At 41.9% G+C, this 25982-nt stretch overlaps 3 protein-coding genes across 3 annotated transcripts; 1 reads left to right on the forward strand and 2 right to left on the reverse strand.

Annotated features, from left to right (window-relative positions):
- Positions 1 to 1699: 1699 nt before the first annotated feature.
- LOC115746032 (glucan endo-1,3-beta-glucosidase) lies at positions 1700 to 4080 on the reverse strand. The gene is made up of 3 exons (XM_030681732.2): positions 2981 to 4080; positions 2007 to 2301; positions 1700 to 1889 (listed from the first exon to the last, which is right to left on the reverse strand). The coding sequence occupies exons 1-3, from the start codon at positions 4019 to 4021 to the stop codon at positions 1735 to 1737; spliced, it is 1491 nt and encodes a 496-aa protein (XP_030537592.1). The 5' UTR covers positions 4022 to 4080; the 3' UTR covers positions 1700 to 1734.
- Positions 4081 to 10322: 6242 nt separating this feature from the next.
- LOC115746037 (probable serine/threonine-protein kinase PBL9) lies at positions 10323 to 14477 on the forward strand. Its single transcript, XM_030681737.2, has 7 exons — positions 10323 to 10776; positions 11053 to 11139; positions 12018 to 12343; positions 12577 to 12712; positions 12796 to 12938; positions 13137 to 13260; positions 13704 to 14477. The coding sequence occupies exons 2-7, from the start codon at positions 11088 to 11090 to the stop codon at positions 14141 to 14143; spliced, it is 1221 nt and encodes a 406-aa protein (XP_030537597.1). The 5' UTR covers positions 10323 to 10776; positions 11053 to 11087; the 3' UTR covers positions 14144 to 14477.
- A 531-nt stretch (positions 14478 to 15008) lies between these two features.
- On the reverse strand, positions 15009 to 17736 carry LOC115746035 (serine/threonine-protein kinase PCRK1). Its single transcript, XM_030681734.2, has 4 exons — positions 17217 to 17736; positions 16324 to 16584; positions 16020 to 16142; positions 15009 to 15757 (listed from the first exon to the last, which is right to left on the reverse strand). The coding sequence occupies exons 1-4, from the start codon at positions 17610 to 17612 to the stop codon at positions 15188 to 15190; spliced, it is 1350 nt and encodes a 449-aa protein (XP_030537594.1). The 5' UTR covers positions 17613 to 17736; the 3' UTR covers positions 15009 to 15187.
- Between the last annotated feature and the right edge of the window lie 8246 nt (positions 17737 to 25982).

Genomic DNA, 25982 nt, shown 5'->3' on the forward strand with positions numbered 1-25982 from the left:
CACAACCTCAAATGATGATGCATCAAATGACTCTGTTTTTAGAGCACTTCTCTAACCAACCACAGAACATCATCGACTATCACTGGCCTGAGCTCATTAAAGTTGTTCGCTATGAATCCCCCAACAGTTCCATTCGAAATATGCGACATGAATGACGAGACAAGCCTTACTTGCGATGAGGAGAGACGAGAATTGGTCTTGAAATGCGCCCGGCGATTTCTCATTTGGTAGAGGTGATGGAAAACCCGTCTAAGACACTCAAATTCAGTGCGAGCAGATGTCGACCCAGTTTGAGAGAAACGATGTTTTCGGTTTTTCCTCCTCCGGTTGATCACATTTGCACAGTAAGACGTCCATGGACCAGGCATAGTAAGACCTCTAGAGCAATTTTGATTCGACACGGGTCACAGGCTCGTCACCAAAAACAAACTACAAACATGATGCTCCCCTGCAAGCATGTATCCATGCCACACTAAACAGCTCAAGCAGGGTGACCACGGGAAACCTAAGTTGCCCAGCTAACACAACCTTAACCTCAACGGAACAGCCTGCAGGAACCTAGGAGATAGTTAATATAGTACGACGCCGTCCTTCCTGGACAGCGTGACAATTTTACACAACGAATTCTTTTGGGGAAAAATGTCGAGCAGTTTAGCTGCATCCGAAACAAGATGCTTTCAAGCTTACGAACCGAGCGACGGAGGAAGTCGGAATGAAACCAAACTGGAAAGGAACCCGGGGATGCGGTGACTATCTCGCTGGCTATTCTTTACGGTGTTGATCCATGAATGCGGGCACGGCCTCCGCTCTGAGAGCCCAAGTCTGGATGAGGATTATCTTCAACTCTTCAAATATTTAAGAGATCCAGAACTACTGGTTTGGATTCGGAGAGGGCTCCGGCCCGAATGAAAACAGAAGGCCTGGTCCGAAAACTAACCCGACAATCCGGGCTTTTTTGTGCACCCGTAGTCTGAGAGGAACATCTTATAATCAACGTGAGGCGGATTCTCGAACAAAAAAAAAAATCTTAAAAATCCTCAACTTTCTCTCTAATCCTAAATTTGCCCGTGCATCCGACAATTGCACCAATTTCTTCAAAATTATCAATATAGGGGCTAATTAAAGGCCCTTCACCAGAGATCGCATCTTCATCAACACCCTTACTTTCGTTTGAAACTATAATCACCTTTTAATATTCATAATCTTAACAAAATCAAGGGCGATTTTTTACACGAGCAAATTTGGAGCTAGAGTGAAGTTGATGATTTCTTTTTACACAAATTAAAAAAAAAAATCGACGCAGAATTGGAATTAAACCACAAGTTTAATTTTAAAAAAAATTAGGCTAATCAAGATGATTTATAAAACCATTTTCATCTTGCAAGTGTATCGTTTAGCAAATAAAAAAAAGTGGGATGGAAGTTCTCATCTTATGAAGTGTTCCGTAATCCATTTCAGACCATGAGAGCTCAATCCATTCAATCGGACGCCCCCCCCGGGTCAAAACTCATCAAAAACTTTTAGCCGGTTCGACCCGATTCAACCTGATATCATAGAATTGAAAATTTGGGAATCAACGGACGCTTCCGGCAAGAAAATTAGGGTTGCGTGATCCAAAATGATGAAGAAAGGGATCGATTGCGGCCCCAATCCACGTGCCTAGATAAAGCCGCGATGTGCTACCAAATCACAAAAAGTGGGTAACGTTCAAATTTCTCTCTTTTAACTTTCAAATTAAGATAGAATAAAGTAAGCGAACAAAAAGCAACAAAAACCCATAAACAAGTCATTCGATTTCCTATGCGGGCTCCTCGAACCTCCCGTCACCGACTTCTTCTCTAATAATCTCACGCTCGTAGCATCCTCCGGATACGTGCATTCCTCGTAACCTGCCACGTCCCACGATTTTTATTTTTTATTTTTTTTGGGTCGGGGGGAGTGGTATTTTCTCGTCATTAGCCCAACACCGTCGTTATCTCTTTAAAAGCACGGGATTGAGGACGTACTGGGATCGACGGCCGTGATCGCTCCGGTATTGTTGAAGTCGCAGTCGTAGTCGTGCCGCCCGAAGGCCTGGTAGTAAGCGTTCATGGCGTACGCCGCGTGCGACCGCACCGTGTCCGGGTTGAAGCAGGCCCCGCCCGCCCGTATGGGCTTGCAGTCCACTTGTCGGCTGCACACGTAGTCTATGTTCGCCTGCAACGCCACGTCGTTCGCGTCCGATCGCGGCACGCACCACTTCTTTCCCGAGCTCGTCGACGGGGTCGTCGGGCTGGGCGACGCCGGAGCGGGTCCACCGGCCTATCATCAACAAAGCAAAGAGTAATCCAAATGCGAAAGCTTAAGTCTCCAGGCACGTACACGTGCCGTAGCTGACAAATGGCGCGTGATTCATTTTTTCCCGATTAAAATTCTCTACGGACTAATATACCCTCCCCTAAAGCAGATCGAGGAAGAAAACAACAGTGTAAATATGGTAACAGAGAGGGGACAATCTGGGCAAAGCAAAGAGCCAACGTCTCTTTCTGTGGCAGATACGTACTTTGAAGCGAAAGCCTGTCGTTAGTGTCAGAACTCACAGCCCTAAACAAAATTATCACTTCGTACCCGTAAAAGAAAAACAAATTCTGGACACGCAACGTAGTCTCTAAACGCGTCCAAAGATTCGAAAACGACGACGACGAACGACGACAATGGTCCAATTTTCACAGCTCAAAAAGCAATCTTTACAGCTCAGTCAACAAAAAACACGTTCCCATTCCCTCCTGAATCCCGATCCAGAACCATCAATATTGGCGGTTAATTAATGCCCTAAGCCTCACGACGTTCGAAAAGTAGATTACGGAAGTTCGACCATCGTCCAAATCAAACCTGATATCATCTGTTTCGGCGTACTTAACTCTCTAATTACATCTATAATCACGTACCCAGTCCTGGTCGATAAACGACATGGTAAAACGGTTTAAGGAACAGCATTTACCGGTTCATTTCTCAAGACGCCGACGCTGTAAACCGGCGTCAGATCCGGCTTGAACAGCCCGAAATTCCGCTCGGAGGTCGACGGTTTCAGGTCCTCGTTGAACAGCGCGAAGATGTAAGTTTCGAACTTCCGGTTCGGCATCAACGGCGTTCCCTTCCCGGAGTTCACGTGCCTCACGAGGTTCCCGTTGTACGACACCGCGTTCTCCACGTTCACGTCCGGCTGGGTGGGGTCGCCCACCGAGGGCCATCCGGTCTCTCCCACCACAATGTCCACGTCCTCGTAACCCACCTTCTTCATCGCCGAGTAGACCGCATCCATCTGGGCGTCGAACATGTTCGTGTAGTTTATCCCCGTCGCCGCGTCGAAAACGCCGGCGTTCGGCTTGAACAACGCGTAGTTCAGGGTCTTGGCGGAGAACCCGAAGTACGGGTACGGGTTCACCATGAAGGCGGACTTCGTCTGGCGGTGGAATTCCAGGATCGGAGCGAATATGACCCGGTCGTACCCGCGGCGGAACCGCCCGGTGCTCGGAGGCTCCGACGACGAGAGTATCCCGAGCGAGTGCGGGGTCGTGACCTGGACTTTAGTGACGTTCGCGAGCTGGAGGGCGGAGTGCAGGGCTTTCATGGCAGGCAAGAGGCGCGCGATGAGGGTCTTGTCGGAGGTGGCAAGGATCTCATTGCCGACGGCGATGCGGTTGATGAGGGTCTTGGGGTAGAACGGCAAGATGTTGGCGGAGACCCAGGACTGGGCTGCGGGGAGCTTGGAGAGGGAGACGATGTCGCCGTTCCCGACGGTGACGGTGACGGCGATGCCAGTGCCGGCGAAGGCGCGGAGGATGTCGGGGTTGGCGTCGAAGATCTTGACCCGGTCGATGGTGGTTTTGGTCTTGAGGAAGGTGGCGACTTGGGATGGCGGCGGGAGGTTGTCGGCGACGGTACCGTAGTTGACGCCGATGGGGTAGGCGGCGCGTGAGAGGCGGTGGCAAGTGACGGAGAGGAAGAAGATGGCGGTGGTGAGACGGAAGAGCTTGGCCATGATCAGTCTGTAGTGCGTTTCGTGGAGGAAATGGAGAGAGAGAGAGAGAGAGAGGAAAGAAAAGGAGAGGGAAGGAAGAGGAGGAGGAGGAGGAGGAGAGGCGGGGGGGGCGGGGGCGGGGTGGCGAGGAGGAGGGGGGCCGGGGAGGGGGCGGGGCTGAAGAAGAGCAGAGAAAAAGCAAGGTAGCCGAATCTGACCCCTCAAAAAACAAAAAAGCAAGGCAGCCGAAAGTGCGGTCCACGCGCTCAATAAAAGAGGGCTGTCGAGTTCGAATGGTGGTTCCCACCGAGATCTGCAGGATGGGATGTGGTTGGGGCAAGTGTACGCGGGCGATGGAGCCGTGGACTGCACGCGCTCATTTGGTAATTTTGGTGCGGCGGGGTAACGCGAGCGAGAAGTCGTAAAAGCACAGTAAAAATGGGCGTCGTGGATCGTGCATTTATGTTTGTCATGTCGATGATTTGGAGTAGTCCTACGTGGTATTTGTTGTTTCTAGTTCATTGTTGCTTGGTCAGGAAGACGGCCTTGAAGTGACATTTTTTTTTTTCAAATACGACAGTGTTTTTTGAAAAATTTTAAATAATAGCCTAAATTTGATATCATTTTAAATAAAGAAAAAGCCATAAAAAAATTCCAAAGTATATTCATTGTGACATATTTATCCTAAACTTTTTCTTGTATCACAAAAAATCCTAAATTTTTATCCATATGGCATATTTACTACAAACCTATACTATTGTGACACATTTACCCTAACAATTTTTTGTGACACTAAAAATTCTAAATTTAATTTAGGGTAAATATGTCACAAGCCTCCAAATTTGAGATTTTTTGTGTCATAAAAAGCTAATTCGAGATAAATGTGTCATATTGATATAAATTTGAAATTTTTTGTGTCATAAAAAAATGTTTGGGGTAAATATGTTATACAGGTACAAATTTGATATTTTTAATGCTACAAGAAAAAGTTTATGGCAAAAGTGTCACAGTGGGCATAGTTTAGAGTTTTTTATGGTATTTTTCCCTTAAAGGACTTGAAATGACCAATTTGTCTCGAATAGTGGCCTAATCTCGCCGGCCAAAAGGTATTTTCCTCATTTTAATTTTTTTTTTCTTTTTTTCTTGTTCATTTTTCCTCTTCCTTCTTCGGCCATCGCCATGCTCAGGCCGGTTATGGCCAAGGAAGGAATGAGAAAAAAGAAAATTAAAAATTAAAAAAATTATATACTTATAATTTTTTTTACTAAAATACCGCCACCGCTCCGTTTGATTTGAGAAAACATTTTCCGTTTCCGCGAACCAGTTTGTGTTTAGGGAAAACGGTCACAAATGATGTTCGAAACTTTTCCCGAATTTTTAACATATTCGATATAGTCTCCGAAATTTATGTTAATATGTAACGTGGTCCGTGAACTCTTGAATTGTTCAATGTAATCTCCGAACTTTCGAAGCATGTTCAATTTAATCCATGGATAATATAAAAGTGTTTAATATTGTCCACGAATTCTAAATAATGAAAGGATAACTTTGAATATTTCCATATAATTTAAGAACTAGATATAAATCTACCAAAGGTTTATAGATCATATCAAATAAATTAAAAATTCAGGAAACATATTGCAAGTTCATGGATCTTATTGACTAAATTAAAAGTCGATGGGCCGCATTGCATATCGAGCCAAAATTCAAAAACTATTTATATCGTCGTCCTTATCTGTTTCCATTTTCTTCTCGAGAAACCGATCTTCTCGAGAGAACGAAAAGCAAGATTGCATTGTCTACATACATTTCAGATCGTTGTGATAAATCTTTTTTTTTTCTTTTTTTTTTTGGTTCAGGGTAGAAGCAATTTACGCGAAGCAACATAATTCGAGGGCTGATTTTATCACTTTTGAATTGCTTCCTAGCCACGGCCCATTAGCGTTCCGAATTAAGGCCCAATATAGACACGATCTAGTTTCTGCTGCTGGGACACGCGTTTCTACGCGGTGATACTAATTAATAGTTACTTACACTAAACCAAGAGTAATCTAATGACCTAGTTGGGTAGGTTCTAGAGAGAACAAAAGTATTTCTCACTTTTACAAAAGATTTAGGGAAAGTTACAAAAAAAAAAAAAAGGGATCACAAATCTATTACAATTATGTCAATTCAATCATAAATCATATTTTTTTGCCAGTTTAAGTCTTAAACATTTTACATTTGTGCCAATAAAATTCGTTCGGCTGACTTTTGCCGACTGGGTTGACATGGACACCAGCCAGCGCTATCGACGCAATTTTTAATACTATTTTAAATTTTTAAATTTTCTTTCTCCTTTTTCTTCCGTTCGGTCGACAGATTAACAAAAGGATTAGGACTGAAATGGCAAAAAAAGAAATTTCAAGATTAAATTGACATGATTGTAATAGATTTAAGACTTTTTGATAATTTTCCCAAGGATTCGTGATTAGAAAAAGGAGAGGACTATTTAAATATTTGACAAGGGGGTATAAGTTACCTTGGTGAAAATTTTTCCGTGACAGATTTTATTGAAATCCTTGTCTAACAATCTCCTATGGAAAATTACCTTTGAGGTCACTTAGGGTGTGCATGAAAACACTTCAGAAATTGCATTTTTTCGCTGGAAGTCCATCCGGTAGAGAAATGTGTTTGATAAAATCCTGATCGAAGTAGAAATCTGTTTGGCAAAAAAATTAACTTATGGTAAGATTTTTCACTTATGGCAGGATTTTTCACTTCTGATAGGATTTTTGACCAATTTTGAGAAGTAAAAAATTTTAACTTCTCGGCTTCATAATCACTTCTTGGACCACACCCGCCTCCGCCAACCACCGTTGCTGTGACCGCCGACCACCACCGACGACGACCATCGCCGTCGAAGATTTTGTTAATAATGTTTCAAAAGTAGAAATTTTTAACCGTTATCAAACAAATTTTTCTGATCAGAAGCCAATCCGGAGTAGAAGTAGAAAAATTAATTTCTACTTCTGAAGAGAAGTAGAGAAATCAACTTCTGATCAGAAGTTGATTTCTCATGGAGAAGTATTTTCATGCGCACCCTTAGGTATCGGGCACGGGTTATTTATTGAAAGACGAACGCATTATTTAATCACCCACGGGGAAGTCGTAGCAAAATCTGTGTCGTTGTCTACACGAGAAAGGCTAAAAACACCAATTAAAGAATCAATTCGCTTGTCATAATCTTAATCATTTCGTTTTAGCTTTTGGTTTTGCTGTGCTTTTAAGAAAAATATGGTGCCGTAGGCCGATTACATGCTTAACCCAAACCGTGCAAAGCGCATGACCCGTCGACAGCACATGTGACGACTTCCTCCGGTTTTAGGCACCGTCGCGAGGGTAACTTGGCAGCTCGGGGAGCTGCCGACGAAGTCGACTCATGACTCGAGCCGTGCCGAATGAAAAAAGGTCCTTTTTGGCTCGGCATAATCACCTCATTAAGCAAAAAAACATGTACAATCCGAAAGGAGGAGTAAGGAGCGGGTAACGTGCATAGGTGGACCACGGGTGGGTTCTCTTCCTTTTGGCTCGGTCCTGGGAAGACTCGTCAGCGGAAAAAAGTCGCAAGTTGGCTAAAGTCTCGTCCATGAGCAGTTTGTTTGTCGGGTGCAATGCATCCGATGCGTGCGAGCCCAATTTCAGGTCGAATCGCAGGATTCGCACGTGGAGCTTGCGTTATTCGTCGGATGCCGTCGAGGTTTTTCACCGACGCATCATGGAAAATAGCATTCGCCCGCACCCGTAGAATGTGTCTAAACTAAATTTGATCGGTAGATGAGCATTGACAGAGTGGTCGATCATTAGATCGGACAATACTTATGTAGATGCCCTCTCGGAATATAGAAAAGCCATCCATAATGTTTGCAAACATGATCAAGCCGGGACGAAATAAATTGACCTAAGAAGGATGCCTAAACAGGAAATCGCATGCTCAAACAGGAGTTTGGGAAAATTAATTTTATTCAAAGTGTTTCAATTAGCAATTAATGAAGTAGTTATTTACGTGTATCCGTAGAAAGAGGAACGTTAGAAGAGGTCGATGTTGCGTGATCGATGATATACACATTCGTCCACGGATGTATCGTAAAGGATATGAGGGATCGGGATCCTTCAAAGTGAAAGAAGTGAAAGATTCTCTTACCTCGTATTCCAAATGGAAACGAGGTCATTTGTGGGCGAAAAACTAGGATTGCAAAAGAAAATTACCTTCACCATCTTCTCTCGAAAGATGGTAAAAGGCAAGGGTATACAACTAGATTGGATTTACTTGAAAATCAAATCGGACCATCCGAAAAACAGGTCTAGGTACCGATTCCTGTTCAAACTGTTCCGGGCACAGGTTCTAATTTTCGAAAACCGGTTGGAACTGGTTCGGTTCCTAGTTTCAAGTGAAGATCCACATAAGAATCGAACTAGTTTTGGAATAGATGTTGAGCTACTGTTAAAAAAAAAAAAGTAGTCTCACTCATATCACCTCTTCTGTTTTTTGTGGGCAATTTCTATTGCTTATGTTAAAGATTATTACTTTTGACAGATATCGAGTTTTATTACTTAGCATTTTCACTTTGAATCGTTTCATTGCAACTTATATTATTTTGCTGGAAAAAATGAAATTAGAAAGAAAAAAAAAGGTTTTTAGGCGGACTCTGGAACCGGATCGAAAAAATGGTAGGTTCCAAAATGGATTCCAGGATAAAAAAGGTAGGATCCAGGTTTCAAAAACTAGGAATCGGTTATAAAAAAGTAGATTTCGGGTTTTAGGTATGGAATCTACCCACTTGGACCATGCTCACCTCTAATAAAAAAGGATTTCATGTAACCCTAAACAATAAGATCAATGAAAATACCACCTCATTTTTATTTGAAAATTGATTATATAACAGTCTTTAGCTAACTGTAACACTAATCATCTGTTTGAACCACAAATAATAATAATAATAATAATAATAATAATAATAATAATAATAAGTTAAAAAATTATTGTGGGATCTATTCTTAAAAAAAATTTGTGACTTATAAAATGCCGTTATTTTTACGGTCATTGAATAACTATTATGCCGGTAATTTTTTCTTTTTAATTTTTGGTCAAGTACCCGATCGAAATTCAGTCGTACATCACGACGCGCCCTGTAAACAGAAGTGATTCCTTGGTCGCAGATTGACGGGGCAAAAGGTTCGATTGAGTCGGGAGATTTGCAAAATCTTGGCAGGGAAGCATTCGCACGGGAGCCCCCTGTTTCCGGAAAGTTCTCCAGTGTATTTGGTTCGGGGTGGAAAAAAAGAAGAAGAAAACGGTGAAATTTTCTGGTAAGCTGATCGACCGTCCTTTGAATTAAGAATCTACAAACGTACGTTCAAATGAGTAAAGTAATGGGCCGTACACGATCATGAGGAACTTGGGTCTGGGTCCTTTTTTTTTTTTTTTTTCTTCTGGAAGATCATTGACAAAAAGGTCTCTAAAACACGTGATGGATCGGATTACGAAAACGACCTTTGCTTGTAAGCAAATCCCAAAAGCTCACTCTTAACTCTCAGCGCTTATCGCACTCGCCGTTGCTCGGGATCTCTATGAAAATGTCGCGTGCATGACAGACATGGACGACATGATTTTTGCTAATCTTCCTGTTCTCTAATTGCTGAAACCAAGCTATTACAAATTTCCCTTCCAGTGCGTCGGTGGTGTTCGAGGGGAGTTACTTTACATAACATAAAAACTTCTGCTTTTGAGATGCCATGATCAAACTTACTTGTCAATTTAACTGATCGACCGACTTCATTGGTGCCATCCATTTGAAAGTTTTTTGTTCAGTTATTGACAATCAGCAACGTCTCTTTCTTCTCTTTTTTGAGGCAAAAGAATTAAAACGTGGACGTGGCATTTTCATCGCGTTGAAACCTTGGAAATATGTTCGTCATGAGCTTTTGGCTTTCCAGCTAAGAATGGCAGAACCGATAGCTGGAAGGAGTGTTTTTTTCCCTACGAGGGGAGAGGTCGGTCCCCCGTTTTATAATTAACAACTAACCTCTTAATTTAGGTTAAATGGTCGAGATCAAGTACCCCAGGAGGCGGAACGGCACAGGACACTACTGGGTCACGTACTGTAGTTACGAGAAAGGTCTTTCGAGGTTGTCTGTTGAGTGCTCCAAATTGTCCCCTTGGTCCCAGACTCTCAATTGTTTGTTGAAGCATAAATTGGATCGCGAACGAGACGTGAACGCAAGCCTCAACTTTTCTTTTTTGTTTTGGAGACGAGAGATGAAATGGGAGAGGGGAGAAAGAAATCGGATCGGACGGCTGAGAGCGCCAGCATCCCGTGCAGGCTTATCTGCTCTGACTTGACTCTGCAATTGCTCGTTCGTTCATTCTCGAGCAAGAGCGAGCGAGAGAGTTTAAAACAAAAAAAAGAGAGAGAGAGAGTTTTTTGAGAGATTAGAAGAAGCGGGGCCAGCGCGCCATTAATGCTATTCTCCCAACTCCTCTCTCTCTCTCTCTTCTTTGAGCTGCTGCATTAATCAAAACAAGCGGTAAGGTGTAATCTAACTAGCTTTTCCTGCTCAAAGGTGTTCTTCTTCTTCTTCTTCTTCTTCTTCTCTCTATCTCTGAGGTCTTGTTGAGCTGCAAAAGCATCGTATAGAACAAGAAAGCCGACTCTTTTCTTCCTCCCACAGCTGCTTCTGTACTGGGTCTGCTGCAGAGAGTGGTGGGCAATCAGTTAGCGAGTTCTGGTAAAAAGGTTTGTTCATTTTCTCCTCCTTCCTCGCCCCCTCTCTTTGTTCACTATATACCTTTCTATCGTCTCCCGCTGTTGAAGTTTTAGTTTACTCGAGTTGAGGTGTGAGGTGAGAAGGTTTAGTCTTCCGTCTGTCTCGTTTAATTTCAAACTTGGGTTTGCATGCGAAGCCCCCTTTCCTCTTTCAGACCTCAGATCTGCTTCGTTCCGTTCTCGAGCTTTGGTAGCCATTGGTTTTTTTAACTTCTCTGTATAAAGGAGTGCTTTTGCGATCTGTAGGTGGGAGGGGAAGTGATTCTCGAAATTGAGTTTTGATGGGGATTTGCTTGAGCGCTCGCATCAAGGCTGAGAGCCCATATCACACAGGTACCAGATTTTTTGGTCACACTCTTTTGCTTTGTGTCTCTCATTTTCGTTGTCAAATGAGTGCCGATTGTGGAGTTGCTGCAAGCAGCTAGATGCAGCTGAATTCTTCTTCCTCTTCTTTTCTGGTCGTTACTTTCTGTAAGATCTTTTCTTTCCTTTACTAACTAATTTTTCAGCTGCGTGCTGTCTATTGATGTTATTTTATTTCGGTGTGGTGGGGATGGAGTGGAATTTATGGCCATCGGTACATAGACATCCAATTTAGTTGAAGTGGGAGTGGTTGAATAGTTTGACCAGTTTCTAAGTGCTCTTTCTAGGCAGGTAGTGCTATGCTGGATACTCTTTTTCACCTCACACTTCCTCTAGTATGAATGCCCTGTGGACTTTGGCGAAGCAAGCTTTGTGCCTTTAAAATTTTCTATGTTGGTCTTGAGGAATTCTATTAGAAGTAGAGTGAAACAGTAAATTACTTGCCTGGCATCTCATGTTGAATTGAGTTGAACAGTTGATAGGGAAAACCTCACAGGCCAATTAATTCTTTTGATTGGAACCAACTGGACACAACGTAGATTTCTTTAGGCGTTCTGGGGAAATCGTAGTCCTAAAACTGTGCATGTTACTGGTTGAAAATAAGGTGTGGAAAAATGTTCTCCTTTCTATATCTCTTGCAGAATAGATGAATTTTTTTTTTCTTTCGCCGTTTTTGCTGGGAATTGTCGATTATCTGGGAGTTGCAATGCCTGTTGAAACCTGTCAAATTCACTTGGGTATACGGACATGCATTTAGTAGCTCCCCCAATATCATGAGAGTTTTCCTGAAAGTTCTGCAAGGATACTTCGTATTGTTTTGCATATAATGGAAAGTATTACTTGCGCAGGGACAAATACAAAAAGCATTGGCACTAGCGAGAATGATCTGAGCAGCAATGGGAGCAAGGGTTCATCAGTTTCGGTGCCTCCAACTCTGAGGAGTGAGGGTGAGATTTTGCAGTCGTCAAATGTGAAGAATTTTAGCTATGCCGACGTCAGAATGGCTACTAGGAACTTCCGTCCAGATAGTGTTCTGGGGGAAGGTGGTTTTGGCTCGGTTTTCAAAGGGTGGATCGATGAGAATTCTTTTGCTGCGGCAAAACCCGGAACTGGTATGGTCATTGCAGTGAAGAGGCTCAACCAAGAAAGTTTCCAAGGTCATAGAGAGTGGTTGGTGAGTCAAGATTTTCCTTTTTTGAGAAACTAGGTAACACAGATGGTGATGTGAATGAGGCGGACAATTTAAATATGAATTCCAACTTCATTAGAAGTGGTGGTGCTTTCAAGCTTCATCTCCCAAACATTTTGCAACGAGAATATTGTTGAGGTTTTTGTTCCCCTATTTGTGTTGATCAAAGTGAGTCTCTGATCTGTTGTGCGCTAATAATGGTAATTTTGATAATGTAGGCAGAAGTTAATTATTTGGGGCAGCTTTATCATCCTCATCTGGTGAGGTTGATTGGGTACTGCTTGGAGGACGAGCATCGACTTCTGGTGTATGAATTTATGCCCCGTGGTAGCCTGGAAAACCATTTATTCAGGAGTGAGTTATTTGTTCCTGTCCCACTCATATTGCTGAGCAAATGTGGCTTTTGTTGATATTTCTTTGACAAGTTGGAATATCAGGAGGATCGTACTTCCAACCTTTGTCTTGGAACCTTCGGTTGAAGGTTGCACTTGGTGCTGCAAAGGGGCTAGCCTTTCTTCACAGCGCTCAGGCCAAAGTGATATACCGGGATTTCAAGACTTCTAATATCCTTCTCGATTCGGTATGTGAAGTTATAATGATTGTCACTGTCTTCTTGCAGAACAATAGTAATTACCTTCTCTTGCTACTATATTCTGGGTTAATGTCTTCTTTGATATCTTAACCATGGCTGATGCCAATTGATGTTTTGTTCCTTATTTGTGTTTTTGACTGTCTAATTGTTTTTCAACTATTGAAAAGCATTATTTTGTAATGGCAGAGTTACAATGCAAAACTTTCTGATTTTGGTTTGGCCAAGGATGGTCCAACCGGTGATAAAAGTCACGTCTCGACCAGAGTCATGGGGACTTATGGATACGCTGCCCCTGAATATCTTGCCACAGGTAATGTTGAAAGTCATAACTCCCTTAGTGACAAACTTCGGTTGTCCAGTCCGAGCTTCTTGCTCGTGTCAATCTACCAAATGCAACTTGCCCACTCTTATAGTGGACTAGTTCAACCCCACCATCGCTAGCTAAGCAAATACGGCATTTGCATGTGAATGAGTTTATTAAGAAAGTGTCTAGACCTCAAGTCGTAAAGGTCAGTCAAAGCCCCGAGCCGTCCAAAATAAGCAAAGCAAACAACTCTTTACCATTTTCATCTTCAATCGAGCACCTTTGCAGAATTGCTATGACTACAATTGATTCTCTTTCAGACTTCTATTGGGCCTCGAAACTGGTTGGCAAACTTGGTCATCTAGGGAATCTTCTACCACGGTTGATTCAGTGCTTTGATTTTTTTTTTCCCCCACAATTGGTTACTCATTTCTTTTCACCTCTTTTAGGTCATCTAACTGCCAGGAGCGACGTGTATAGCTTTGGGGTGGTCCTGCTAGAGATGTTGTCCGGCAGGAGAGCGGTCGACAAGAACCGTCCATCTGGGGAGCACAACCTTGTGGAATGGGCCAAGCCCTACTTGTCCAACAAACGCAGAGTCTTCCGAGTGCTGGACAATCGCCTTCAGGGCCAGTACATCATGGAAGAGGCCCACAAGACGGCTACGCTAGCTCTGCGATGCCTATCCATGGATGCCAAGTTCAGGCCTAGCATGGACGAGGTGGTCACAGCGCTGGAGCAGCTTCAGGATTCCAAGGTAAGCGAAAATGCTGGTATCAGCAGACCAAGCAGTGGGCAAAGAATTCGCAGACGGAGTGCCGATGATGTGAGCGCTCGAACAAGAGCTGTTGCGTACCCGAGGCCTTCCGCATCCCCTCTTTATGCATAGAAGGTCAGTGGGGGCGCAAGTCTCTTACTCTGTGACCTTCAGGGCGACTATCATATGCCGTTTTGTTTCTGTACAGTTTTTGGGCTAATGTATTTGTTGAATCTTTTTGGAGCCATTTTAAGTTAAAAGGGCAACACGAAGCAACTGCTAATGCTGTATCTATGAAAGATCAGATCTCGGTCTTAGCGCTCGGCTTGGCTGCTGGCCGGTTGGTAGAAAAAGCGAGATGCCGATATATAAAAAAGCTTGTTTTTGATACGGGTGTAGATGAATTCTGTTCGATCAATCTCTTCGGGATGGGTTTGTAATGGTCTTGTAACTTGTTGTCTTTTTCCATATTATCTTGCAATTTTTTGATATGAAAAGAAAGAACCTCTGATGGAATGATTCCGACATTTATGCTTCGTGATGTTCCATGCGAAATTGTAGTTGGAAGTTTCCGAGCTTTTAATGGGAATGCTTGCTTTTCAGGAAAACATCCAAGTTCTCACAAATCCTATCTGAATTAACGATGTGAATTTCTTATGTAAATCAATTACCCAAATGATCGATAATGCAGCAAAAGTTCAAGCAAATAAGCCGAAAAGGAAACATGAGACAAGCTGGCCCAAGACAACCAGCGATATCCAGAGGCATGGACCTGGCGAACGTAAGAACAGCGATATCATACTTGGAAGTGACAAATTTTTTAATCTGGACGACGATACATCTGCTTCTTGTTGGATCAGAGTTTGTCCATGAGAAAAGATAACCGGAGCCGTCTCATCCCCAAGTCATCACTAGTCATGTTGATATTCCTGGGATGCTATTGCTAGACAACATTAGACGTCGTATTCAGCAGTTAACTGAGGTGATCTGCAAGGCAAAAATTGAAATGTGCAGCTCGCATTTGAGAAACCGGGGTCGCCTCCAATATATATACGTCTCTAATAACTTTATGTACATCACGATGAAATTGTTCGCATCTCCCAATCTCCATATCAATGGGACAGCGCAGATGCATGTGCGTTTCATATCTTATGACGCAAACATTGGTACATTGAGTCACCAAGTTCTTACCAATCCAGGAGTCCAATTTCTCCAATCCAACTTCCCAATGGACTTGTTTCTCAAGTTGACGATCTCTCTAATATCAAACACTTTCCTCGACTTCCTGTTTCCTTGTTTACCAGAAACGACCTGTGTCTCCTTTGCAGCTTCTCCCTTCACATCTTCAGCTTCAATTCCTACTGGTTCAGGAATAACATCACCCTGTGGGGATAGTCCGTTGATGATGTCTCCAAGCATCTCCACCACATCGCTCATTTTAGGGCGCGATTTCGGTTGCTTCATCAGGCACTTATTGGCAAGAGAAGCAAGTTTCTGAGCTGACTTGATACAATACTGTCCTTCAAGTCGCGGGTCTAGAATAAGGGAGAATTTCTTTGAATCCGAAACATAAGGTCTGACCCAATCCAAAAGCTTCTGCTCACTCCGAGGTAGATTCCTTTCCACTGCCCGTCTTCCTGTGATGAGTTCGTAAAGAACCACCCCGAAGCTCCATACGTCACTCTTAGCAGTCAGCCGGCCCGTATGCACGTACTCTGGAGCTGCATAACCAATTGTTCCTACAACCTTAGAGAGAACGGATTTTGTCAGTGATGCAGATTGAAGTTGAGAAGTACTAGTATCTTCTCTTGGCCAAAAACTTCAAATATATCCTACCTATCCACGGTGCAAAAAATAATCAAGTGAAAACTGGTGATGGTGGCAGAGCAAAAGGTTTTTCTGAGACTAAAAGTGTTGGGAAAGCTACGCCAACTAAGAAATGCTTTCATTCTCGTTGTCCTCACTGTAAAATGATGGGAACATTCCACAAACAGATGGCTTGACTTACCGTTGTTGATACATGACTCAGCCCTTCAGCCGGTCCCTGCCTAGCCAATCCAAAATCTGAGAGCTTAGCATTGAAGTTTTCATCTAACAGGATGTTCGATGTCTTAAAATCTCGGAAAATTAGCTGCATAAAGCAAGCAGCGAAATTCAATGTACTTGCCAGCAAAGGGAAACACTTTCACTAGGTAATGCATTTTCCAAGCATTCCTGCCTGCCTCTCTCACAGCATTCTTTCCAAGCAAACCTATATGTAAGAAAGCTGCTGTCAGAGCATGAGCATCTGAAACTGCTTTTGAGTAATGTACCTGAAAATCCATTTCTTCATGCAGGTATGCCAGTCCACGAGCAGCATCCTGAGCGATTTTCAACCTTACTTTCCAGGAAAGAGGCGATGGCACCCGCGCAAGGAGATGATCTTCCAAGCTTTTATTTTGCATGAATTCATAGACCAAAAGGCGTTGAATCCCCCTCTCATCGTCCTCAGCACAATAACCGACAAGCTTGACAAGATTTGGGTGCTTGACTACACCAAGAAAATTTACTTCATTAATCCACTCCTTATGCCCCTGAATATTGGACATAGTTTCAGTCAAATCGTGCAGTTCTTTTCTTAAGACTCTTACAAGTTTCATAAAGCATTCCAACCACATTTTTTTTTTTTTTTTTTTTTATGACCCAAGGAACCCCCGCACGGCCGGCAGCCGGGGGGTAAACCCTGGGGGCAAGCATTCCAACCACATTAAGCCCTACAGAAGGAGAAAATACTCTGAATCATAACAATATAGTATTCTTTTTCGATAAAGTAGTCTGAATTTCTCAGTTAAGATCTCAACCAACTGTACAATCAGCCAATACATACAATTGTTGATTTTTCCAGTTGCATAAAATAGCCCTAGGAATAGAAACATACATCATATCCCACCGGCATCTAGCGCTAAGCACAGTAACTACTTTACTAATTACTTCCGACGAGATGCGAGCAAATTCAATGCATAGATTTTATATCCGGCCGATTTGATGCGTAAAAACCGCTCTCGACACCGCCACAGACGATCTTTGTAACCAAATTCTAAGTCAGCGAATGGAACACACAGTGCTAAGAATCCCAAATGGCACCGCTACACAATATCAAGTCATGGACATCGCGCATTGAAGAGCTTAGAAATTACAAGCAACGGAATAAGAAGAAAATCCGTGCCTGGAAGCCGTTGCGATTCAGCTGCTTCACAGCGACGTCCATCCTGGAATCGGAACCGTCCGGGGCGCCACCAGGAACGGGGACGACGCCTCTGTACACGCAGCCGAACCCTCCCTCGCCGATCATGAGGGCTCTGCTGAACCCTCTGGTGGCCGATTTGAGGTCCGCGAAGGAGAAGACGCGCAGATCGTTGGCACGGCGCTGGGTCAGCAGCTCGTAGAAGGCCAGGGAGTCGCCGAAGTCCCTGGAATCGGAGTCGAACTCGGAGCGCCTGGTGTCGGCGGTGCTGGAGGCGACGCTGAAGGAGCGGGCCCACGACACCTTGGAGGCCCTGGAGAAGACGACGCCGTCCTCCTCGTCTCGTCTCTCTCCGTTGGTGAAGTGGAAGCACTTCATCTCCTCCCTCTCGCTAGTCGCAGTCGCAGCACAATGCCGATGGAAGGAAGGAGGGAGGGAGGGAGGGAGAGTCAAAGCAGGTGCGAGGGGATGAACGAACACTTCTTTGAGCCTCGGCTTAGGGTCATATACTCATATGCGTCTGTCCATTAGAATTAGAATTCTAGGCGGCCATTATTTATCCTTTTTTTTTCTTTTCTAATTATTGTCTTAATCCGGTCGCTGACATTTAACATTTAAAATTTTATTTTCCTAGTCATCTGACATCAGCCAATCAAGAAATTTCAACTCGACCTTACTATCTTATGGTTTGTAAATAGATCTTTGCTCAATATACTTTGAAAGTGAAAATGGAAAGTCGGAAATATATGATGCCCTTCATCGTAATACTCAAAGCTTAAATACTTGTGTCGAGACAAAATAGGGGGAAAAAAAAAAGGGAAAGGCTTGAGAAAACTAAGTTCTGAATTTGATTGATCGTTTTTGAAGTATCTTATCACTTATTAACGAAAAGGGAAAAAATCACCAAAAATCATAAACTATGCCAACTGTGACACATTTATTTTAAACTTTTTTTTTTGCGACACAAAAAATTTCAAACTTTTACTCATGTGACACATTTATCCTAAACTTTTTTCTTGTGATACCGAAAATCCTAAACTTATGCCTATGTGACATATTTACCCTAAATTATATTTTTGTGACATAAAAAATCCTAAATTTGTATCCGTACGACTCATTTACCTCAAAATTTAGGATAAATGTGTCATATGCCTACAAGTTTGGGATTTTTAGTGTTACAACAAAAAATTTGAGATAAATATGTCAAATGGGCACAAGTCTATGATTTTTTTATGTTATAAAGAAAAGTTTAAGTTAAATGTGTCACAGCGATTATAATTTAGAATTTTTAGTAGTTTTTTTCCTAACCAAAAACCGAACGTGCGATTCGGCGGAACCATGTCTCGGGAGGAAACGAGAAGAAAGAAAACGGAGAGGGAGAGTAGGTGAGCGGGGGGGTATGTTTGGTAATTGGGAAGTGGTTTCTTAAAACATCGGAAGTGGAACGTGGTTGGTTTTTGGTCGCACTGGAGGGCCCGTGTCGTGTACCGAAGGGGGGACCGGAATCGAGTCAGAGCGATCACGAGGAAGAGCGCCCGTTGAAGACCGCAGGGTCCGTCTGGCAACAGGACAAAGGCCCCCCCGGGCCCATCCATGCGTCCTCGTCGTTCGCTCGAGGGCAAAACCGGTAAACTATGGACAAAGTTCTGTCGGAAAACTTAAGTCAATCGACCCGTGTCTTTGTCGGACGATGTACAAAAACTATGCTCGCATGTCCTAAAAAACCATTCTCGAGTTCATCGTTCATTGTCCGAGAATCGGACGGTGGAGCGGTCACGTCTGACCACGTCGCCGCGCACTCTTCTCTCTCTCTTTTTCTAGAAGGCGTGCTCGGGGAAATCACTGCAAGACTCGAATTCTCGTGCGCAATAAGAAATTCAAGAAAAGGAGGAGGAGGAAGAAGAAATTTCAATTCCGTCTGCGTGGTCCACCGAAGTTGATCGGCGACGGACTAAGTTAGAAAATAGGGGCATGACAAAATGGTCGTCTATGTAGCGCTGTACTTTTCAAGAACCTCCATGTCATATCGTATCGAATCGGACACTTTTCGATATTCAACTAATACGTGGTTGGCACTTTAGACACGCCAGCGATGTGCGAATCTAACATCCCGACCCGCTATTTTTGCATCCACGCGATCAATTTTAAGCATTTTCAATAAATTATATATCAAAATGTACATCTATAAATATATATTTCAGTTATAAATCCAACCATCCAAAATCAAGGAAAAAAAAGAACTAATCGCAAATCTCTAATAAAAAAAGAAGACGATATGATAATTTATCATGTATATATAAAATTATACATTTAATATACAATGTGTTTCAACGTGTCTAAATTCTCTATTTCTTGAGAAATCACGTGTTAACATATCGTATCGTGCCGTGTCGCGTGTTAAGTGCCGCATTGATACTACGGAGATGGCAGCTTATTTAAAATACAAGCAAAGGCAACAATCATCCGCGAGTCGCATGCCTAAAAGCAGGTATATAATTCCCGACAATTACATACTTGATAAGGGAAAAAGGCTTTGGCGTGATCATCAATACCGTCCTGCCCCGTGAGGAGCGAATCATCTCATGACTCATCGATCCATTCATTTCGCAGCAGCCATCGGTCTTGATTTCTTATATTTATTTATTTTTCACGAATGAAAAATTTTAATATCTTCGAAGAAAGGTTAGTACTTTAAAATGGTTCGTAACATTAACTTAATTGGCCTTATCTCGAGGTGTCCTCGGTAAAATCCTTACTTTAGTAGCGTGAGCGCTGTGGACGGTAATAGCCTCCTCTGCCGCCCCCGTTTGTCCGCTGTTTCTTGACTTCAGTTAATAATTTGTCCTCCGGAATTCCAAAGCGAAAATTACATTGTTCGGGTTACGGGAAATTATGGACAGAAATTGCATGCGATTCTAACGTCCGGTTCTAAATATTTTGAAGAATTTTCGAGTGTTTCAAATTAAAACTAAAAATAAACTACAGGTTTCGCAATTGAAATTTAAGGAATACGTTCATTGGAAATCCTAAAACTTGTAACGAAAGTGCGGTTGAGTCATAAAATTTGCAAAAAATGTAATTTAAGTCTTGCAACTTGCCAAATCGATTCAATCGAGTCCTTCCGTTAACTCCGTCCAACTTTGCTAACAGAAAATGCTAACGTAACTTCTCTTTAATATTTTATTTCTCATAAGTAGCGATGACGTGACTAAAACGACGTCATTCTAATCCAAATCTAATTGTAATATATTTTTATTCAAATTTAATTAAAAATTTAAAAAAACACACAAAATGGATAAAAATAGCAACTAGAATCAGGCGACGAGGGCTGTCCCTCGCTGCCTGATTCTAGCTGCTGCTTCTTCCTTCTTCTCCTTTTATTTTGTATTTTTGCTTATTTTTTATCGAGTTCAAAAGAAAAATATATTAAAAATCAAATTTTGACCAAAATAAAGTCGTTTTAACCACATCTTGCCACGTAGGAGGTATAAAATTTAAAAAAAAGCCACATTGACATTTTTCGTTAGCAAAGTTAGACAACAAAAAGGCTCAATTGCACCAATTTGATAAGTTTTAGAATTTGATTGTACTTTTTTGCAAGTTTTAATATTCATTTGTATTTTCGTGATAAGTTTTACAACTTCTAATGAAAATATTCCGAAATTTAAAATAGAAGTCCTATATGGTCCTTGTGTTTTTATTTTTTTAAAAATTATTACGGATTTTGGAGTGGTGTACAGTTTGAGAAAGTAATTAGGGAAAGCGAGGATGAGGGGAAGCTTTTTAAGGAAAAGGACAATGCCCGGGAGGCTCATTTCGATCCGAGATCAAACGAAAACATCACGTGCTTAGCCCATCCAGAAAGCTCACTTGTCTATGCAAAATGACAGTAATAAAGTAATATTCACGTCAATCAAATTCACTGCCAGAGCTCACGTGAAATTTTATGTAAAGTGAATCCCAGTCCATCATTGTGGTTACGATGTAAAATAAAATTTCATTCTCATTTTTAGACTTCGTTTGTTTCGTGATAAACAACTTCCAAAAAAGAATTTTATGAATTTTTCGATGTTTGATTCATATAAAATAAATTATTTAAAGAAAAAATTTTTCATCGATAAAAAAATATCTTCAAAAGTGCGGAAAATGATTTCCTTTTTTTGACAAGCGGAAATAATTTTTGCTCGTCTTTTCTCTCTACGTTCCTTCACATTCCTTTTCTTCTTAACTATTTATTTTTTCTTTCTTTTTTCCTTCTTCCTTGACCAATCATCGGCCTCGGCCACAGTAGGCGACCTGCCACAAACAAGGGCAGGCTAGCTCGAGCTTGCCTGTGGCCATTAGCGGCGGGTCATGCTAGAGGAAGAAGGAAAATGAAAATGAAAGAAATAAAATATAAAACTATTTAAATTTAGATTTTTAAAAAAATTTACAAAAATTATTCACATTTGCGCCAACCATCCGCTGGCCATACTACAAGAACGGTCGGCATCCACATCATAAATTTCCGGCCAAATGACGACACGGAAAATCAAATTAGATTTTCTTTACCAAATGACAAAAAATATTTTTCAATTCGTTTTCGTGTCTCAACCAAATACTGGGAAATATGTAATTTAAAAAAAAAACGCATTTTTTTGCAAAACATACAGAGTTTAGAATAAGAATATTTACATAATGCATCCTCAGCTTGTGAAAAATTCATTGCTAACGTTGGTTATTAATATGTTTTGCATTTTTTGATGCTTGAAGTTAAGAATTTTTCCTAACTTGTATAACTTAACTTGGTTTTATCATGTTAACCTTTGACTTTTTCACTTACATTATGTAATTAATATGTCATAGAAATGTTCATTTCGCAGTAGTGAAAAATTAGCGGCCTCGTGTTGTAACATTTCCATGAGAAAATTTAAAGGAATGATGTCGTCCAGGTGATCTATAGTTTTAAGTTTGGTATACTAATATCCTATGATTTACATCCGAAATTGGAAGTTATAAAACTTATCGCCGAAGTGCAATCGAGTCCTAAAATTTATAAAAAGTGCGGGAAAAGTACACTCGAAGTATCAAAATTTGTGTACGATGCTCACTTTAGCGTATAAAATTTTCGTTTGCACTTACTTAAGGACTTGTGGCAAGAAATTTCAGCCAAAGTGATTACGTGGCATTTATAATTAATTTTTTAATCTAACATGGTAGTTTTTTTTTTAAAGTTACAATCCGTGTAGATTTCTAAAAGTGAAAAGAAAGCTAAAAAAACTATAATCAATTTGAAAAAAGAAAAAAAAAAGAACATAGGGTCGCACAGGCGGTGAGCTAGCTAACCCTCACCCTCGCCGGCCACTATCAACGATGGTGGGGTAGCAGCGGCGGTGAGAGCAACCCTCCTTGCCTACTGTTTTCCTTTTATTATTTTTATTATTATTATTATTATTATTATTATTATGTGTTTAATTTTAATTTTGTATTATTTCGATCTATTTAATTTCGTATTTTTATTTTTATTTTTTTATTGCTGATTGGACCTCTAATGAGCCACATCGGCTTCAAATATTAATAAAAAATACCAAATCAATTTTTCGGTCAAGCATAACTAAGTTAGCACTTAAGTGATCGTTTTTCAAAAAAATCAGCATTTATGTGATCCGATAAAAAATTTTGACACTAAAATGAGCGACGTACATAACTTTTGGCATTTCTAATGTACTTCTCCCCCAATAGTGCAATCAAGTCTTGAGGTTTATTAATTTGGTATTATTGATTTCTTTTATTAACTTCGTCCAATTTAGCTAACAAAAAATGTTGACATGTCCTTTTTAAAATATTTTCTATTTTCTATGTGGCTAAAACGACTTTATTTTGGTCCAAATATGATTTATAATACGACTTTTATTTAAATAATTAAAAAAGTTTTAAAACTTAAAAAAAGGAGAAGAAGAATAAGCTAAAACCAGGCGGCGGCCGCTGTGGCCCCACCATCGCCGGGAAGGACCGACGATGGTGGGGAGTGATCGATGGGGTCGCAGCCCTCCCCTAGTTGGGGGTTACCGGGCCTCGGCAAGGGTTCTTGGACCCTTGCCGAGGCCTGGTAACTCCCGCCAACCATTCCCCCTCCATTGGAACTCTTCCCAATGATGGTTCTAGCTGCTTTCTTTTAATATAAATTTTAGCATATTTTTTAATTCATTTTAAGTAAAAAATTGTATTAGATATCATATTTGGACCAAAATGATGTCGTGATGTCGTTTTAGCATCAAATTTCGTGTTTTAACAACATCATGACCACGTAAGGAAGAGAAAACACATCAGAATTTTCGTTAGCCAAGCGAGACAAAATTATGAGAGAATTTGATTGCACGAATTCGATAAATTTTAAGACTCAATTACGTTTTTGTGAGAATTTTTAGAACTTTTAGTATAAATGCCTCTAAAGTAAATGTAGGACGAAGATCGGAAATTATTCATTACTATCCCCACTTGCTGTACCAATTTTCTCTATTGCTATATATAGACATGAGCGCATGCTTCATTTTATGGCCTTTTCGCGCTAGTATCGGGGCCAATGCTCTCTAAAAAGCTATGACCTCATATCAAATCTCAATTTTGACTTGAAGTTTATTTTATTTTTTAAAAATCTCAACTTTGTGGCGATTTTTGGACGCATGATCAGATTTGAAAGTAGAGTAAAAGTCAGATATTTGTTTTTCTAAAGAAAAAAATGTTTACATCAGAATCAAAATTAAACTGAAAATTGAGGTTTCTTGTTAAGGAATTCAGCTATACGACGATGAACATGTCGTGAATCAATCACTTGGCGGCCGAACCATCCGCATGCCGATTCAAGAGATTGTTCTTACGATAGGCAAAATCACTTCTGAATGTTGTTCATGCATTTGTGGATAGAGAGCGCCACCGTAAAATGCAACGACACGCTCGATTCACGCACAATTTCGAAGTAGTAAAACTCCGACAATTCGATTGAGCATAGATCGCCGGTATTGAAGGGATGTATCACAAACCGATTTAGAAAGATTGCACAAATAATAGAAGAAAAATAGACGACGCACGATTTACCCGGGTTCACCCCGAATAGGGCTACGTCCCGCAAAGAGATTTCACTATGATTTTGGTTTACGGCCGCACAACTCGTTACAATGATCAAGCAAAACGAGCAAATATATATATGCCATAAACGGGCCTAAAACCTAATATATCTGAAACCTCTTTAATCCATCAACAAATGGACTAACTTAAACAAAAGCCCAAACCCGTTGAGGTTTCGGGCGCGCTGCCCCCGAACCCTCGCCCGCTCACGTGGGAGCGGGCAAAGAATCCACTCACCGAGAAGCGGAACACCCACTTGCCGATCGGGCAGCGGGACACCCGTGTCGGGAGCGCCGCCTTCGAACCTCCGCATCTCGTGCACATGGGTTATGTGTTGTCGGATCATACTTCAGTTTTTCTAAGCTCACGTGGGACGTGCCCGATGTGAAAAACAAGGGTCCCCGAAATATTCGCCAACTCCAACAGGAATCACCTCAACGCTCGTGAATCCGTGGAGGTCGGTCTCGCATGTTTGGACACGGCGGAGCACGGAGGACCGGGGAAGGACAGGGATAACGAACCAAGCACCGATAGAATAGAGTAGGGGGGGGGAAGGGGAGGAGTAGGGAAGGATCGGTCAAAGGTGGACCGGTCGGAAGAAAGCGCAGGGAGAACAGAAGCTCATCCATCCTCCGTACGCACGCGACATTGACATACCTATGAACCCCAACAAAAGAAAAGTTCCCCTGTTTTTGCATCGCAACGTCTAATCACTGCCCAAGTCGCTACTTCATAGCCCTATTGGTATTTTCATTTCCAACACTGTCCTTTCTCTGTCTCTCCTTAGTACATTCGTACCCTTCCCCCCGCACCCCCCTTTCAAACTCTGCTCTCCCTGCGTCGTCTTCAGGACTAGGGCTTCTACTGCTGCTCCTAGTCCTAGCTCGACTGTTCCTCTTTTTCCTCATTCCTTTTCCGGCCATTGAACCCTCCCCCTCCTCACCACTAGCTATTCCAAGGCCAGGGCTTCGTTAAATGTGGCCAGCTAGCTGTGGGGTACGAACCATGGGAGATATTTAACCTTTTCGATCTTTTTGGTTAATTTCTCGGGCAAGAAGGGAGCTACTGCTGATCTTGCTCTCTTTGGTTGTGGTATCTTTTTGCTAGCAGTCGTGGCTGTCCTAGCTTTGAAGCAATGTGGCATGTTCTCTTCACAAACGGGTCTTCGATAATTCGAGACCATCGGGCAATGCAAATGAGGAAATGTTAGTTCACATCACATGCGAGTTTTATCTCCTCGTCGTGAGCGAGCGGGTGGGAGTATCGGAATTCGATTATGTCCACAATGTTCTGTGCATATGAATGAAAACATTAATCAGCGCATGTGGCATGTTAGCACGAGACCATTCTATGTCCCGTGTCCGCATGGATATCGTGTTCAGCTTTTTTATCTTGGCTAGAGAGAGACACGTGTCTAAGACCTAAGAAGAAATCTCTCGCGGCAAACATCGAATTCCGTTATGCTTACGATTTCTATTGTGCTTTTTCCACGAAGAAACATTCTTTTCGGAATCTCTCTTTTATGCATAAATATGATTAGCGGCGTCCGTCAATGACGTTCACTTGTAGTTAGGCAGAGGCCATGCAGCTAAATCCATGTATCCCCACAAACATGAGAAGGCGCGCATGCAGAAACAAACAGGC

The sequence above is a fragment of the Rhodamnia argentea genome, chromosome 6 (genome assembly GCF_020921035.1).
Source record: "Rhodamnia argentea isolate NSW1041297 chromosome 6, ASM2092103v1, whole genome shotgun sequence".
Taxonomy (NCBI): domain Eukaryota; kingdom Viridiplantae; phylum Streptophyta; class Magnoliopsida; order Myrtales; family Myrtaceae; genus Rhodamnia; species Rhodamnia argentea.

What these genes read in the sequence shown, in the direction of transcription:
- LOC115746032 (XM_030681732.2), bottom strand. Translation starts at nt 4,021, where the DNA reads ATGGCCAAGCTCTTCCGTCTCACCACCGCCATCTTCTTCCTCTCCGTC. An exon ending in GCGTCTTGAGAAATGAACCG is followed by an intron (nt 2,302 to 2,980) that starts GTAAATGCTGTT and finishes TGTTGATGATAG; the next exon opens with GCCGGTGGACCCGCTCCGGC. An exon ending in GATCACGGCCGTCGATCCCA is followed by an intron (nt 1,890 to 2,006) that starts GTACGTCCTCAA and finishes GGGACGTGGCAG; the next exon opens with GTTACGAGGAATGCACGTAT.
- LOC115746037 (XM_030681737.2), top strand. Translation starts at nt 11,088, where the DNA reads ATGGGGATTTGCTTGAGCGCTCGCATCAAGGCTGAGAGCCCATATCAC. An exon ending in AAGGTCATAGAGAGTGGTTG is followed by an intron (nt 12,344 to 12,576) that starts GTGAGTCAAGAT and finishes TTGATAATGTAG; the next exon opens with GCAGAAGTTAATTATTTGGG. An exon ending in CCCTGAATATCTTGCCACAG is followed by an intron (nt 13,261 to 13,703) that starts GTAATGTTGAAA and finishes CACCTCTTTTAG; the next exon opens with GTCATCTAACTGCCAGGAGC.
- LOC115746035 (XM_030681734.2), bottom strand. Translation starts at nt 17,612, where the DNA reads ATGAAGTGCTTCCACTTCACCAACGGAGAGAGACGAGACGAGGAGGAC. An exon ending in TGAATCGCAACGGCTTCCAG is followed by an intron (nt 16,585 to 17,216) that starts GCACGGATTTTC and finishes TCCAATATTCAG; the next exon opens with GGGCATAAGGAGTGGATTAA. An exon ending in TGAGTCATGTATCAACAACG is followed by an intron (nt 15,758 to 16,019) that starts GTAAGTCAAGCC and finishes GTTCTCTCTAAG; the next exon opens with GTTGTAGGAACAATTGGTTA.